Here is a 15,837-nt window from a genome sequence, read left to right on the forward strand (position 1 = left end):
AGCCACTTCTCCCGGTCAGTTTCGGATTTATTTGACTAAGTTAATAAGAAACAGTGGTCTGCAGTTTTCTTGTTTTGCATGGTCTTTGTTGGTTTGGTCAATACCGGCCTTATAACGTGAGCTGGGAAATGTTTACTCCTTTTTCTGTTTTCTGGAAACGATTGTGTAAAATTTACGTTAATTCGCCTTTAAAGGTTTGATAGAATCCTTTAATGAGACCATGGGTTGGGCACAGTGGCCAATGCTGTAATTCCAGCACTGTGAGAGGCCGAGGTGGGTGGATCACTAGAGGTCAGGAGTTCGAGAACAGCCTGGCCAACATGGTGTGAAACCCCCGTCTCTACTAAAAATACAGACATTATCTGGGCATGGTGGTGTGCACCTGCAGTTCCAGCTACTTGGGAGGCTGAGGCAGGAGAATTGTTTGAACCTGGGAGGTGAAGGTTGCAGTGAGCTATGATCGTGCCATTGCACTCCAGCCTGGATGACAGAGCAAAACTCCGTCTCGGGGGGCGGGTGTGGGGGGGAAGCTTTAATGAGGCCATGGAGATCTGGAGATGTCTTTCGGGGGAACTTTTATGAATTGAATTTCTTCTATGGTTATGTGACTATCTGGACTATCTGTTTCAGCCTGTTTGAGCTTAAGTACTTTCTGGGTTTTGGGGAATTAGCACGTTTCCCTGAGCATAAAGTCATTTGTATTATTTCTTTATTCTCTGATGCCTGAAGGATCTAGTGAGATCCCTGTTTTATTCTTGGTTTTGCGAATTTGTGTTTTCTCTTTATTTTTGTCAGTCTTTGCCAATTTTATTATTTTTTAGGATCTGAGACCTTTCCCTCCCTGCTCATTTATTTGTACAGCAAGAATAAGACGGGTTTGCTTGTTTGTTTTGAGACAAGATCTCATTCTGTGAGGGCAGTGGCGAGATCTCAGCTAACAGCAATTTCTGGCTCCCGGGTTCAAGCGATCCTGATCTCAGGTGATCCACCCGCCTCGGCCTCTCAAAGTGCTGGGCCTATAGGCGTCAGCCACCGCACCTGGCATGAGACAGTTTTGTTTTGGTCAGTTTTTTTTTTTTTTTTTTTTTGAGATAAGGTCTTGCTCTGTTGCCCAGGCTGGAGTGCAGTGGCAAACTTTCAGTTCACTGTAGCCCCAACCTCCTGGGCTCAAGCAATCCTCCCACCTCAGCCTCCCAAGTAGCTGGGACCATAGGTGTGCACCACCATGCCTGGCTATTTTTTTTTTTTTGGGTGAGACAAAGTCTCGCTGTATCACCCGTGGTGCAGTGCAGTGGTGCGATCTCGGCTCACTGTAACTTCCGCCTCCCAGGATCAAGCGATTCTCCTGTCTTAGCCTCCCGAGTAGCTGGGATTACAGACATGCACCACTGCACCTGGCTCTTTTTTTTTTTTTTTTTTTTTGTATTTTGAGTAGAGAAGGGGTTTCACCATGTTGGCCAGGCTGGTCTTGAACTCCTGACCTTAGGTCATCTACCTGCCTCGACCTCCCAAAGTGCTGCGATTGCAGGTGTGAGCCACTGCACCCGGCCATTTTTTTTTTTTTTTTCCAGTAGCAATGGGGGCGGTCTGGCTATGTTGCCCAGATTCGTCTCGAACTTTTGAGTTCAAGTGATATGCCTGTCTCAGCCTCCCAAAGTGTGCTGGGATCATAGGTATGAGCCACTAAACCCAGTCTTAGAATATGCTTTTTTTTTTTTTTTTTTTTTTTTTGAGACGGAGTTTTGCTCTCTCACCCAGGCTAGAGTGCAGTGGTGCAATGATAGCTCACTGCAGCCTTGAATTCCTGGGCTGAAGCAATCCTCCTGCCTCAGCCTCCTTTTCCTTAACACTTTATTTGTTGAGGAATCCTGGTCATTTTTCCCAGGAGGTCCAAATGGCTCTATCCAGACTGTAGAGATGACCAGAAGATGTCGCTGGCTGCGTGCGTCTGTGCTCCCTGTGAGGTGGTGGGTCGATGTGTTCCCACACTGTCCCATAGCCAAGAACCACGTGTGCTGTGCTCGAAACGTGGCCAGGAGGAACTGGAATGTACATGAGTGTAAAATACACACAGGGTGCCGGGCGCGGTGGCTCACGCCTGTAATCCCAGCACTTTGGGAGGCCGAGGTGGGCGGATCACGAGGTCAGGAGATCGAGACCATCCTGGTTAACACGGTGAAACCCCGTCTCTACTAAAAATACAAAAAATTAGCCGGGCGTGGTGGTGGGCGACTGTAGTCCCAGCTACTCGGGAGGCTGAGGCAGGAGAATGGCATGAACCCGGGAGGTGGAGCTTGCAATGAGCTGAGATCGCGCCACTGCACTCCAGCCTGGGCGACAGAGCGAGACTCCTTCTCAAAAGAAAAAAAAAAAAATACACGTGGGCTTTCAGAGACCTGATACAAAAGAAGAATGTAAAGTAGCTCATTAATAACATTTTCATACTCATTCCATGTTGAAATAATCTTCTGTCTACGCTGGGTTCTATGGAACATACTTCAATTGCTTCCACCTGTGTCTACCTCTCAACCGTGTTTATTAGAAAGTTTAGAATTACACACGCAGCGTGTGTTCAGATGCTGTTTCCCTCGGTCGTTGCTGATGGAGATGTCGGATTATTGATCTGGGGGATCAGTTTCACTCACAGAAGTTCTTGTATTTCGATGTAGGCCGTTGGATCAAACGTTGCCTTTGTGTTTTTTTTCTTTTTGAGACGGAGTCTCGCTCTGTCGCCCAGGCTGGAGTGCAGTGGCATGATCATCTCGGCTCACCACAACCTCCACCTCCTAGGTTCAAGCGATTCTCTTGCCTCAGCCTCCCGAGTAGCTGGGATTACAGGCACGCGCCACCATGCCCGGCTTTTTGTATTCTTAGTAGAGATGGGGTTTCACTATGTTGGCCATGCTAGTCTCGAACTCCTGACCTCGTGATCCACCCACCTCGGCCTCCCAAAGTGCTGGAATTATAGGTCTGAGCTACCATGCCCGGCCAACTGTTATGAGTCTTGCTTGTCCGTTCTTGTTGGTTTGGCGCTCCTTAGCCAAAGGTTCAAACTCATCCTCCCCAGGGCATCCTACAACGAAACTCTGGTTTCTGTATTCTCATCTTCTGTGAGTGTGGCTTTGATTGGTAGGGGGCGTAGCTGAGCTGTTGCCCCAGGCACCCTGAGAACACGTGGTGTTCAAGTGCTCTGAGAGTAGATTTAGGGGCCTCGGCAGGGTCAGGCGGCCAGAATGTTCCAGCGTCCTCATTCCTTGCAGGGATGATTCTCTGAATGACTGTCGGATCATCTTCGTGGACGAAGTCTTCAAGATTGAGCGTCCGGGCGAAGGGAGCCCTATGGTTGACAACCCTATGAGACGTGAGTTCTGAGCCAGCCTTTCCCCATCTTCCGCGGTGGGCACGGGGCGGGGGCTCTTGTCCCGTCTCTGGCTTGGCCGGGCCCCGCCGGAGCTGACCCTGCTGCCCCGTGCCCAGGGAAGAGCGGGCCGTCCTGCAAGCACTGCAAGGACGACGTGAACAGACTGTGCCGGGTCTGCGCGTGCCACCTGTGCGGGGGCCGGCAGGACCCTGACAAGCAGCTCATGTGCGATGAGTGTGACATGGCCTTCCACATCTACTGCCTGAACCCGCCCCTCAGCAGTGTTCCCAGCGAGGATGAGTGGTGAGTGCAGCCCTGCCTGCCGCAGGGAGACCAGAGTGTGCCCTACAAATCCCCAGAGGGGCACTGAGGAGAGGCAGGAGAGGGGCGGGCACGGCGGCTCACGCCTGCAATCCCAGTGCTTCAGGAGGCCAAGGCGGGAGGATCACTTGAGCTCAGGAGTTCAAGACCAGCCTGGGCAACGTAAAGACCCCGTTTCTTTTTTTTTCTTTTTTTTCCAAGATGGAGTGTCGTTCTGTCGTCTAGGCTGGAGTGCAATGGCGCGATCTCGGCTCACTGCAAGCTCTGCCTCCTGGGTTTATGCCATTCTCCTCTCTCAGCCTCCCGAGTAGCTGGGACTACAAGCGCCCGCCACCATGCTGGGCTAATTTTTTTGTATTTTTTTTTTTTTAGTAGAGGCGAGGTTTCACCGTGTTAGCCAGGATGGTCTCGATCTCGTGACCTCATGATCTCCCTACCTCGGCCTCCCAAAGTGCTGGGATTACAGACATGAGCCACTGCGCCCAGCCTTGAGACGGAGTCTTGCTCTGTCACCCAGACTGGAGTACAATGGCACTATCTAGGTTCACTGCAACCTCTGCCTCCCAGGTTCAAGCAATTCTCGTGCCTCAGCGTTCTGAGTAGCTGGGATTACAGGTGCCCGCCACCACACCCGGCTAATTTTTGTAGTTTTAGTAGAGACGGGGTTCCACCATCTTGTCCAGGCTGGTCTCGAACGCCTTCCCTCAAATGATCTGCCTGCCTCAGCCTCCCAAAGTGCTGGGATTACAGGTGTGAGCCATCATGCCCAGCCTGGAGACCTCATTTCTACAAAAAATTTAAGAAAACTAGCTGGGTATGGTGGTGCTTGTCTGTGGTCCCAGCCACTTGGGAGGCCGAGGTAGGAGGATCAGATCGCTGGAGCCCAAGATGTCAAGGGTGCAGTGAACTGTGATCGTGCCACTGTACTCCAGCCTGGGTGATGGTAGTGGGACTCTATTTCTTTAGAAAAATAAAAATGGGGTCAGGCGCAGTGGCTCACGCCTGTAATCCCAGCACTTTGGGAGGCTAAGGCGGGCGGATCACGAGGTCAGGATATTGAGACCAGCCTGGCCAAGATGGTGAAACCCCGTCTCTATTAAAATACAAAAAATTAGCCAAGCGTGGTGCCACGCGCCTGTAATCCCAGCTACTCAGGAGGCTGAGGCAGGAGAATCGCTTGAACCCGGGAGGCGGAGGTTGCCATGAGCTGAGATCGTACCACTGTAGTCAAGCCTGGCGACAGAGACTCTGTCTCAAAAAAAAAAAAAAAGACCGGAGGAGTGGTGAGGAAATCTTCCCATTTTCCTTGAGTGGGCGAGACCTGTGGCAGCCAGAGAACAGAGCCCAGGGGACTTCACAGCTTCTGTGAGAGGAGGTTTCATAGCCACTGTGTTCCTGGTGCACATGATGACAACTGTGGATGTGGATGGGGAGGTTGTGACGCGCTGGGCTCGGGTCTGAGGACCTGCGTGTGTTCGCGGTCACTCCTCCAGAGCAGAAGTGGGTGCTGTTGTTGCCCTGCCCCCCATCGTGGAGATGGGGAAGCTGAGTCCACAGCAAGGAGAAGGCACCCATGGAATCTGCCCGTGTATTTCCCACATCCCACATTGCGTTCACTCTCACTGTTGGAAGATCCGTTGAATCCTCCCTGGAAGGCCAACAGAGAACCTGCTTGCTTGTTTCCTCCCCTCCCTTCCTCCCCTCCCTTCCTCCCCTCTCTTCCTCCCCTCCCTTCCTCCCCTCCCTTCCCTCCCCTCCCTCCCTTCCCTCCCTCCCTTCCCTCCCTTCCCTCCCTCCCCTCCCCTCCCCTCCCCTTCCCTCCCCTTCCCTCCCTTCCCCCTCCCTCCTTTCCTTCCTTTCCTTCCTTTCCTTCCTTTCCTTCCTTTCCTTCCTTTCCTTCCTTCCCCTCCCCCTCCCCTCCCACTCCCCTCCCCTTCCCTCCCCCCCCTCCCCTTTCCCTTCCCTTCCCCTCCTCTTCCCTTCCCTCCCCTCCCTTCCCTTCCTCCCTTTCTTTTCTTTCTTTTCTTTCTTTCGATGGAATCTTACTCTGTCCTCCAGGCTGGAGCGCAGTGGTGCAACCTTGGCTCACTGCAACCCCTGCCTCCTGGTTTCAAGTGATTCTTCTGCCTCAGCCTCCCGAGTAGCTGGGATTACAGGTGCCCACCACCACACCCGGCTGATTTTTGTATTTTTAGTAGAGATGGGGTTTTACCGTGTTGGCCAGGCTGGTCTTGAACTCCTGACCTCGATGATCCGCCCACCTCGGCCTCCCAGAGTGCTGGGATTACAGGTGTGATCCACCGCACCTGGGTTAGTTTGAATGAATTTAAATGTAAACAGCCTCGTGCGTGTGCCAAGTGGCCCGCAGTGTGGACAGGGCAGCATGGAAGGGGTGGGGAGAGCTGTGTCCGTGGCACATGGGCAGAGGGCACGTGTTGGCTGAGACGTCTGCCAGGCTAGGCGTGGGCAGTGACAATCCCGACCCCACAGGTACTGTCCTGAGTGCCGGAATGATGCTAGCGAGGTGGTGCTGGCGGGAGAGCGGCTGAGAGAGAGCAAGAAGAAGGCGAAGATGGCCTCGGCCACATCGTCCTCGCAGCGGGACTGGGGCAAGGTGAGGCGGGTTCTCCCCACGCGCCCGCGGCTCTTCCCCGCCTGCCAGGGCTCACGCTATTGTTCTTTGTGTCTGCGCCTGGGACAGGGCATGGCCTGTGTGGGCCGCACCAAGGAATGCACCATCGTCCCGTCCAACCACTACGGACCCATCCCGGGGATCCCCGTGGGCACCATGTGGCGATTCCGAGTCCAGGTACCTGCAGCGTCCCAGGGGTCCATGGGCCACGCGGGCTCGTCCTGCTTTTCTGGGGGCAGTTTTCTCCTGGCCTCCGCCAGCCAGGGGTCAAGGTGCTTACCAGGTCCCAGCGGTGCCTTGTCCGGCCGCAGAGGGGTATGGAACGTGTGCAGGTTTGGGTTCACTCCTTATTTTACCAGAGACCTGAAATCAATCCTTGGGGGCGGGGGCTGGTGCTTCTCTGCTCGGAGGCACGTAAGGTCATTCCCAAAGCTCCTGTCCCAGAGAAGGGGTGGCAGCTGCTAAAAGGGACCTGTCTCAGCCCTGGTTGTGATCTGTCACTGGGGCAGCTCCCACCTGTGACTGGGCGTTGACAGTGCTGGGTGCTGTCAGCTGTGGGCTGTGTGTCACGGCAGACTAGACACTTTGGCACTAGTGACGTTGGAGCCAGGTGGTTCTCTGGGGCGGGGCCATCCTGGGCGCTGCAGGGTGCTGAGCAGCGTCCCTGGCCCCCACCCACTTCATGTCGCCCCAAGTCATGACTACCAGAAACGTCTCCAGACATCTGAGTGTCCCCTGGGAGGCAGAACTGCCCCTGGGTGAGATACACTGAGCTGGGTGGACAAGCTGGGCCTCCTCATGGAGTTCATGGGGCCAGGCGTGTAGCGGCTAGGAGCTCCTGGGGCAGCACTGTATCTCTAGGGCTCAGCAGCCAGCCGGGGCCCCACGCTCAGGCCAGGGCCTCTCAGGGCATTCTGTGGAGTGAGTGGCAGGCTGGACCTCAACCGGCCCAATGAGGGCCAGCTTTTTTTTTTTTTTTTTTTTTTTTTTTTTTTTTTTTGAGACGGAGTCTCACGCTGTTGCCCAGGCTGGAGTGCAGTGGCGCGATCTCGGCTCACTGCAAGCTCCGCCTCCCGGGTTCCCGCCATTCTCCTGCCTCAGCCTCCTGAGTAGCTGGGACTACAAGCGCCCACCACCTCGCCCAGCTAGTTTTTTGTATTTTTTAGTAGAGACGGGGTTTCACCGTGTTAGCCAGGATGGTCTCGATCTCCTGACCTCGTGATCCGCCCGTCTCGGCCTCCCAAAGTGCTGGGATTACAGGCTTGAGCCACCGCGCCCAGCCAGGCCGGCTTGTATATCACAACCTCATTTAGAACTCAGTCCCACCAGATACTTGTCACCCCCACTTTTCTTTTTTTTGAGATGGAGTCTTGCTCTGTTGCCCAGGCTAGAGTGCAGTGGCGTGGTCTCGGCTCACTGCAACCTCCCTCCCCTGGGTTCAAGCAATTCTCCTGTCTCAGCCTCCCCAGTAGCTGGGATCACAGAGACACGCCACGACGCGTGACTAATTTTTGTCTTTTTAGTAGAGACAGGGTTTTACCTTGTGGCCAGGCTGGTCTTGAACTCCTGACCTCAAGTGATCACCCACCTCGGCCCCCGAAAGTGCTGGGATTACAGGTGTGAGCCACCATGCCCGGCCGTCACCCCCACTTTCTGGAAGCCGAAGCGGAGCATCAGGGATCAGCAGTGAGGCTGCCCCGTGCACACTTGATGGGACTGGCATTCATGCCAGCTGTTCTCATGGTGCAGCTCAAACTCTGGCCATCTCTGGCCGAGCAGCACACATAGTAGGCCACTCACAGGCCTGACACGTTTGGCATAAAAGGCCACTGGCTCCGCGGGGTAGGGAGGAGGAGGGCGGTGGAGCTTCTCTGCTGCAGTCATTGCAGAGGACACCATGTATGTCTTGGTGGCATCCTCAGGTCAGCGAGTCGGGTGTCCATCGGCCCCACGTGGCCGGCATCCATGGCCGGAGCAACGACGGAGCATATTCCCTAGTCCTGGCGGGGGGCTACGAGGATGACGTGGTGAGTGTGTGCGTGGGAGGCATGGGGGAGGGTTGCTGTAGTTTTTGGATGGTGGTAAAATACATACAACAAAATTTCCCATCCTAGCTTTTTGTTTTGTTTTGTTTTGTTTTGTTTTGTTTTTGAGACAGAGTCTGGCTCTGTCGCCCAGGCTGGAGTGCAGTGGCGCGATCTCGGCTCACTGCAAGCTCCGCCTCCCGGGTTCACACCATTCTCCTGCCTCAGCCTCCCGAGTAGCTGGGGCTATAGGTGCCCGCCACCACGCCCGGCTAATTTTTTTGTATTTTTAGTAGAGACGGGGTTTCACCATGTTCGCCAGGATGGTCTCCATCTCCTGACCTTGTGATCCGCCCGCCTCGGCCTCCCAAAGTGCTGGGATTACAGGCGTGAGCCACCGCGCCCGGCCCATCCTAGCGTTTTTTAAACGCTCAGTTCCCAGTGGCATGAAGTATATTCCCATTGCTATGCAACCATCACCACCACCATCTCCAGAACTTTCTCATCTTCCCAACCTGAAACGTCATCTCCATGAAGCACTTGCTCCCCACCCCCTCCCAGTCCCTGGCACCCCCCAACCTGCTTCCTGCCTCTGTGACTCTGACGACTCTGGAGACCTCCTAGGAGTGGAATCACACAGCGCGTGTCCTTGCGTGCCTGGCTCCTCTCCTGAGCCCGACGTCCTTGCTTTGTCCATGTTGTCGCATGTGTCAGGGTTCCCCTTTCATTCATGGCCGAGTCCTATTCCGCTGTGTGGAGGGACCACGCTGTGTTGATCTGTCCATCCGTCCGTGGGCACTGGGGTTCCTTCCCCTTTCGACTGCTGTGAATAGATCTGCTATGAACATGGCTCTACGAGTATCTCCAGCCCCTGTTTTCCAGTCTTTTGGGTGTATATCCAGAGGTGGAATTCAAGGGTCCTGTGATAATTCTATGTTGAGTATTTTTATTTATTTTTTTCTTCTTTTTTTTGGAGACTGAGTCTCATTCTGGCTGAAGTACAGTGGTGTGATCACAACTCACTACAGCCACTGCCTCCTAGGCTCTAGTGATCCTCCCACATCAGCCTCCCAAGAAGCTGGGACTACAGGCATTATGCACTGCAATGCTAAACTAATTTTTTTTTTTTTTTTTTGGAGACGGAGTCTCATTCTGTTGCCCAGGCTGGAGTGCAATGGTGCAATCTTGGTTCGCTGCAAGCTCCACCTCCTGGGTTCACACCATTCTCCTGCCTCAGCCTCCCAAGTAGCTGGGACCACAGGCGCCCGTCACAACGTCTGGCTAATTTTTTTTTTTTTTTTGTATTTTTTAGTAGAGATAAGGTTTCACTGTGTTAGCCAGGATGGTCTCGATCTCCTGGCCCCGTGATCTGCCCGCCTTGGCCTCCCAAAGTGTTGGGATTACAGGTGTGAGCCACCACGCCCGGCCACGCCAAGCTAATTTTTGTATTTTTTTTTTTGTGGTGATAGGGTTTCGCCATGTTGCCCAGGCTGATCTTCAACTCCTGAGCTTAAGCGATCCTCGCTCCCCAGCCTCCTAAAGTGCTGGGATTACAGGTGTGAGCCACTGTGCCCAGCCCTCTGTTTAGCTTCTTGAGGACGCACCACACTGTACATTCGCTTTGCCATTCTGCAGTCCCACTGGGAAAAGGACTCCAATTTCCCCACATTCTCACCAACACTTGTTATTTTCTGTTTCTTTGAAAGTAGCCATCCTGGGGGTTTTGCTTTCAATGCAGTCTCTCTTTTTGCCTCTGCAGAGGGTTCACCCAGCCTTCTTATCTGTTTCAGGACAATGGGAATTTTTTCACATACACAGGTAGTGGTGGCCGAGATCTTTCCGGCAACAAGAGGACCGCGGAACAGTCTTGCGATCAGAAACTCACCAACACCAACAGGTTCGTGGAATGAGCCTTCTTATTTCCTTGCCGGCACATATCTGCCGAGTCCTTGGTTCTGTTCTGGGCCTCATGTCCAGCAAGTGATAGTCACATTAGGAGCTTGGTAGAACATAGTGATGCCTGGCATTCGGTTCCTCTCTTCTTTTTTTTTTTTGATGGAGTTTTGCTCTTGTCCCCCAGGCTGTAGTGCAGTGGTACCATCTTGGCTCACTGCGACCTCTGCCTCCCAGGTTCAAGTGATTCTCCTGCCTTAGCCTCCTGAGTAGCTGGGATTACAGGCGCCTGCCACCATGCCTGATTACTTTTTGTACTTTTAGTAGAGACGGGGTTTCACCATCGAGACGGGGTTTCATCATGTTGGCCAGGCTGGTTTCCAACTCCTGACCTCAGGTGGTCTGCCTGCCTCTGTCTCCCAAAGTGCTGGGATTACAGGTGTGAGCCCCTGCGTCCGGTCTGGTTCCTCCCTTCTATGTGCCACATACTGTGAGCCATCCAGATGGATGAGAGCAAACTTCCCTATAAAAGGCCAGATAATAGGTATCTTGTTTTTTTTGTTTGTTTTTTCGAGATAGGGTCTTGCTCTGTTGCCTAGGCTGGAGTGCAGTGGTGTAATCTCTGCTCACTGCAACCTCTGCCTCCTGGGCTCAAGCAATTCTCCTGCCTCAGCCTCCTGAGTCGCTGGGATTACAGGTGTGTGCCACCTCACCTGGCTAATTTTTGTATTTTTAGTAGAGATAGGGTTTTGCCATGTTGGTCAGGCTGGTCTCGAACCCCTGACCTCAGGTGATCCGCTCTCCTCGGCCTCCCAGTGTCGATATTACAGGCATGAGCCACTGCACCTGGCTGATAGTAGGTATCTTAATGCTGGGCCCGGTGGCTTGTGCCTGTTCTTGCACTTCAGGAGGCCGAGGCTTGAGGATCACTTGAGTTCAGGGAGTTCAAGACCAGCCTGGGCAATGTAGTGAGACACCCCCTCTACCAAAAAGTAAAAATAAAAAAATGAGCTGGGTGTGTTAGCACATGCCTATAGTCACAGCGACTTAGGAGGCCGAGGCAGATGGATCACTTGAGCCCAGGAGGCTGGGGCTGCAGTGAGCTGAGACTGCGCTACTACACCCCAGCTTGAGCAACAGACTGAGATCTTGTTTCCAAAAAAAAAAAAAACCTCCAAAATAGATTGCTTCTGGCCAGGCTCGGTGGCTCACGCCTGTAATCCCAGCACTTTGGGAGGCCGAGGTGGGCGGATCACGAGGTCAGGAGATCGAGACCATCCTGGCGAACACAGTGAAACCCCGTCTCTACTAAAAATACAAAAAAATCAGCTGGGTGTGGTGGTGGGCGCCTGTAGTCCCAGCTTCTAGGGAGGCTGAGGCAGGAGAATGGCGTGAACCTGGCAGGCGGAGCTTGCAGTGAGCGGAGATCGCGCCACTGGCACTCCAGACTAGGCGACAGAGTGAGACTCTGTCTCAAAAAAAAAAATAGATTGCTTCAGCTGTGCAGGTCACACAGTCTATGCAGAGAACCTCTTCAGCTCTTGTGTTGTAGCACAAAATCAGCCACAGACCCTATGTAAGTGAATGAGCATGGCTGGGTTCCAGTGAATTTTATTTGCAAAAGGATGTGATGGGCCAGAATTTGCTTGGCCCCTGATGATAGGATGGGGGTGGACTTTTTCAGCATAAAAACCATTATATAAGCCAAAAGAAAAAGATTCGATGATCTAAACATTATAAATATATGACATAAATAAATCCTATAAATTAAAAGCCAGATGACTAGGAGGAGTTCTTGACATGACGCATGATGATTGTGTCTTTATACTATAAAGAGCTGTTGCAAATCAACAAGAAACTCATAGAAGAGCCGGGTGCAGTGGCTCATGACTGTAAAACCAGCACTTTGAGAGGCCAAGGTAGGTGGGTCACCTGAGGTCAGGAGCTCAAGACTAGCCTGGCCAACGTGGTGAAACCCCATCTCTACTAAAAATACAAAAATTAGCTAGGTGTGGTGGCAGGCACCTGTGATCCCAGCTGCTTGGGAGGCTGAGGCAGGAGAATCGCTTGAACCCAGGAGGTGGAGGTTGCAGTGAGCCGAAATTACGCCATTGCAGTCCAGCCTGAGTGACAGGAGTGAGACTCCATCTCAAAAAAAAAAAAAAAAAAAGAAAAGAAACTCATAAAGAGGCTGGGTGCGGTGGCTCACGCCTGTAATCCAAGCACTTTGGGAGGCCGAGGTGGGCGGATCATGATGTCAGGAGATCGAGACCATCCTGGCTAACACGGTGAAACCCTGTCTCTACTAAAAACACACACACACACACAAAAAAATCAGCCTGGCATAGTGGCAGGCACCTGTAGTCCCAGCTACTCAGGAGGCTGAGGCAGGAGAATGGCATGAACCTAGGAGGTGGAGCTTGCAGTGAGCCAAGATCGCTCTACTGCACTCCAGCCTGGGCGTCAGAGCGAGACTCCATCTCAAAAAAAAAAAAAAAAAAAAAAAAAAGAATGTGGAAATAATGCATAAAAGAAATGCAAATGGCCAGTGGCCACAATAAGTTGTTTGACTTTTGTAATCAAATACAAACTGAGGCTGTGGTGACATACTATTTGTTTCCCTGGTAAAGCTGGCTAAAAGCTCTAAAATGGTGAGATCGATCAGGGAGTATAATAGCATTCCACTGTTGGTAGAAATACAAATTGGAAGCATCTTTCTGGAAATCTCTTCTGCCTGTTTGTACGAAGAACTTTATAAATGAACTATTTTTGACACTGTAATTCCGCTTTGAAAAATGTCTTTAGGAGACCTCTGGCTAGGTAAAAATGTAAGATGTGGCCGGGTGCGGTGGCTCAAGCCTGTAATCCCAGCACTTTGGGAGGCCGAGGCGGGTGGATCACGATGTCAGGAGATCGAGACCATCCTGGCTAACACGGTGAAACCCCGTCTCTACTAAAAAAAAAAATTGAAAAAACTAGCCGGGCGAGGTGGCGGGCGCCTGTAGTCCCAGCTACTCGGGAGGCTGAGGCAGGAGAATGGCGTGAACCTGGGAGGCGGAGCTTGCAGTGAGCTGAGATCCGGCCACTGCACTCCAGCCTGGGCGACAGAGCGAGACTCCGTCCCAAAAAAAAAAGAAAAAAAAAAATGTAAGATGTAATGTTTTTCATACCATTATCTAAAACAACTAGCACACACACACATTCACACACACACACACACACACACACATTCTCTCACACAATATCGGTGACTGAGTATCTAAAAAACACATGGACCATGGGTGGTGTGTCACATGCCACAGTTCCAGCACTTTGGGAGGCCGAGGTGGGAAGATTGCTTGAGGCTAGAAGTTTGAGACCTGCTTGTGCAACATAAAATTAAGAAAAATTGAAATTACAAAAAATGTCAAAAAAAGTTAGCTAGTTATGGTTGTGTGGGCCTACAGTCCCAGCTTGGGAGCCGGAGGTGGGAGGATGGCTTGAGCCCAGGAGGCTGCAGTGAGTAAGGCATGATCATGCCATTCCATTCCAGCCCGGGTGACAGAGTGAGACCCTTTCTCTTTTTGTTTGTGGGTGTGTATGTGTGTGTGTGCGCGCTTTGTTTTTTTTGAGGCAGGGTCTCCCTCTGTTGTTCAGGGTGGAGTTCAGTGGTGTGATCATAACTCATTGCAGCCTCGACCTCCTTGGGCTCAACTGACCCTCCCACCTTAGCCTCCAGAGTAGCTGGGACTACAAGTGCATGCCACCACGCCTGGCTAATTTTTTTTTGGTGGAGATGAGGTTTTGCTATGTTGGCCAGGCTGGTCTTGAACTCCTGGGCTCAGGCAATCCTCCCGTCTATATATATAGTTTTTGAAATATTAATCTTTTTTTTTTTTTTTTTTTTGAGACAGAACCTCACTTCGCCCAGGCTGGAGTGCAGTGGCATAATCTCCGCTCACTGAAACCTCTGTCTTCCAGGCTCAAGCAGTTCTCCTGCCTCAGCCTCCTAAGTAGCTGGAATTACAGGCGCACGCAACTACGCCTGGCTAACTTTTGTATTTTCAGTGGAGATGGGGTTTCTTTTTTTTTTTTTTTTTTTTTTTTGGGAGACAGTCTCACTTAGTCACCCAGGCTGGAGTGCAATGGCGCGATCTCGGCTCACTGCAAGCTCCGCCTCTCAGGTTCACGCCATTCTCCTGCCTCAGCCTCCCAAGTAGCTGGGACTACAGGCGCCCGCCGCCTCGCCCGGCTAATTTTTTGCATTTTTAGTAGAGACGGGGTTTCACCGTGTTAGCCAGGATGGTCTCGATCTCCTGACCTCGTGATCCGCCCGCCTCGGCCTCCCAAAGTGCTGGGATTACAGGCGTGAGCCACCGCGCCCGGCGAGATGGGGTTTCATCATGTAGGTCTGGCTGATCTCGAACTCCTGACCTTGGGATCTGCCTGCTTCTGCCTCCCAAAGTGCTGGGATTACAGGCCTGAGCCACCACTCCCGGCTCCTGTGTTTCCTTTTTGGGGGGCACATCCTCACCTATAATGCGTGGGGTCCTGACTGTCCCCACAGGGCGCTGGCTCTCAACTGCTTTGCTCCCATCAATGACCAAGAAGGGGCCGAGGCCAAGGACTGGCGGTCAGGGAAGCCGGTCAGGGTGGTGCGCAATGTCAAGGGTGGCAAGAACAGCAAGTACGCCCCCGCCGAGGGTAACCGCTACGATGGCATCTACAAGGTGAGTGCCCCGTAGGGAAGCCGGGGGCTCTGTCCCCACCGGGGCTGCCTCTGATGGAGCTGACGCTGATGCCTGCTCCCCGCAGGTGGTGAAATACTGGCCCGAGAAGGGGAAGTCCGGGTTTCTCGTGTGGCGTTACCTCCTGCGGAGGGACGATGATGAGCCCGGCCCTTGGACGAAGGAGGGGAAGGACCGGACCAAGAAGCTGGGGCTGACCATGCAGGTGCGTCTGGGATGGGGGATGACACTTTGGGAGTCCAAGGCGGATGGATCCCTTAAGGTCAAGAGTTCAAGACCAGTCTGGCCAACATGGCGAAACCTCATCTCTACTAAAAATACAAAAATTAGCTGGCCATGGTCGTGGGTGCCTGTAATCCCAGCTACTGAGGTGGCCGAGGCAGGAGAATTGCTTAAACCCAGAAAGTGGAGGTTGCAATGATCTGAGATGGTGCCACTGCGCTGTAGCCTGGGTGACAGAGAGAGAATCCGTCTCAAAAACAGCACCGCCGGACTCTGTGATGGCTCTGGCACTTCCCACCCGGGCAGCCTGGGCACCACGTGAACCGCTCGGAGGCTGTCATCTTTAATAGTCATTGCGGGTCACAGAATGGGCCTGGCCTGGGCTTGTGGTGCTCACGGTCTGGACCGTGCCGAGCACTCTGGGAGGCCTCCCGTCCCAGGCCCATGCTTTCCTGGTTTCTCTCTGATCCAGAACGATTTCCAGGGCCCCAGCTGATGGCGCCCCCCTAGCTGTCCTATATAAATCCTCCAGCCAGGGGGTGATGGGGATACGCAGATGACATTTGCGTCTCCGCCTGCCGCGTCTCGGAGTTGAAAACCAGACTGGCTTGTCTTGGTTGTGTCGGTAAAGAGATCGCTGCAGACCAGTCAGGCATC

The 15,837-nt window shown here is 52.8% G+C and overlaps 1 protein-coding gene across 4 annotated transcripts in view; it reads left to right on the forward strand.

Annotated features, from left to right (window-relative positions):
* Positions 1-15,837, forward strand: part of LOC105487125 (ubiquitin like with PHD and ring finger domains 1) — a 55,792-nt gene that overhangs the window by 28,773 nt on the left and 11,182 nt on the right. For all 4 annotated transcript variants that reach the window (XM_071086727.1, XM_071086728.1, XM_071086729.1 and 1 more), the window contains exons 6-13: positions 3,261-3,361; positions 3,478-3,664; positions 6,173-6,296; positions 6,384-6,491; positions 8,237-8,341; positions 10,129-10,235; positions 14,778-14,940; positions 15,026-15,163. In XM_071086727.1, the coding sequence (XP_070942828.1) occupies positions 3,261-3,361; positions 3,478-3,664; positions 6,173-6,296; positions 6,384-6,491; positions 8,237-8,341; positions 10,129-10,235; positions 14,778-14,940; positions 15,026-15,163 (1,033 nt within the window). The remainder of the gene's footprint in view (positions 1-3,260; positions 3,362-3,477; positions 3,665-6,172; positions 6,297-6,383; positions 6,492-8,236; positions 8,342-10,128; positions 10,236-14,777; positions 14,941-15,025; positions 15,164-15,837) is intronic.

Source organism: Macaca nemestrina, chromosome 20 (assembly GCF_043159975.1).
Source record: "Macaca nemestrina isolate mMacNem1 chromosome 20, mMacNem.hap1, whole genome shotgun sequence".
NCBI lineage: Eukaryota > Metazoa > Chordata > Mammalia > Primates > Cercopithecidae > Macaca > Macaca nemestrina.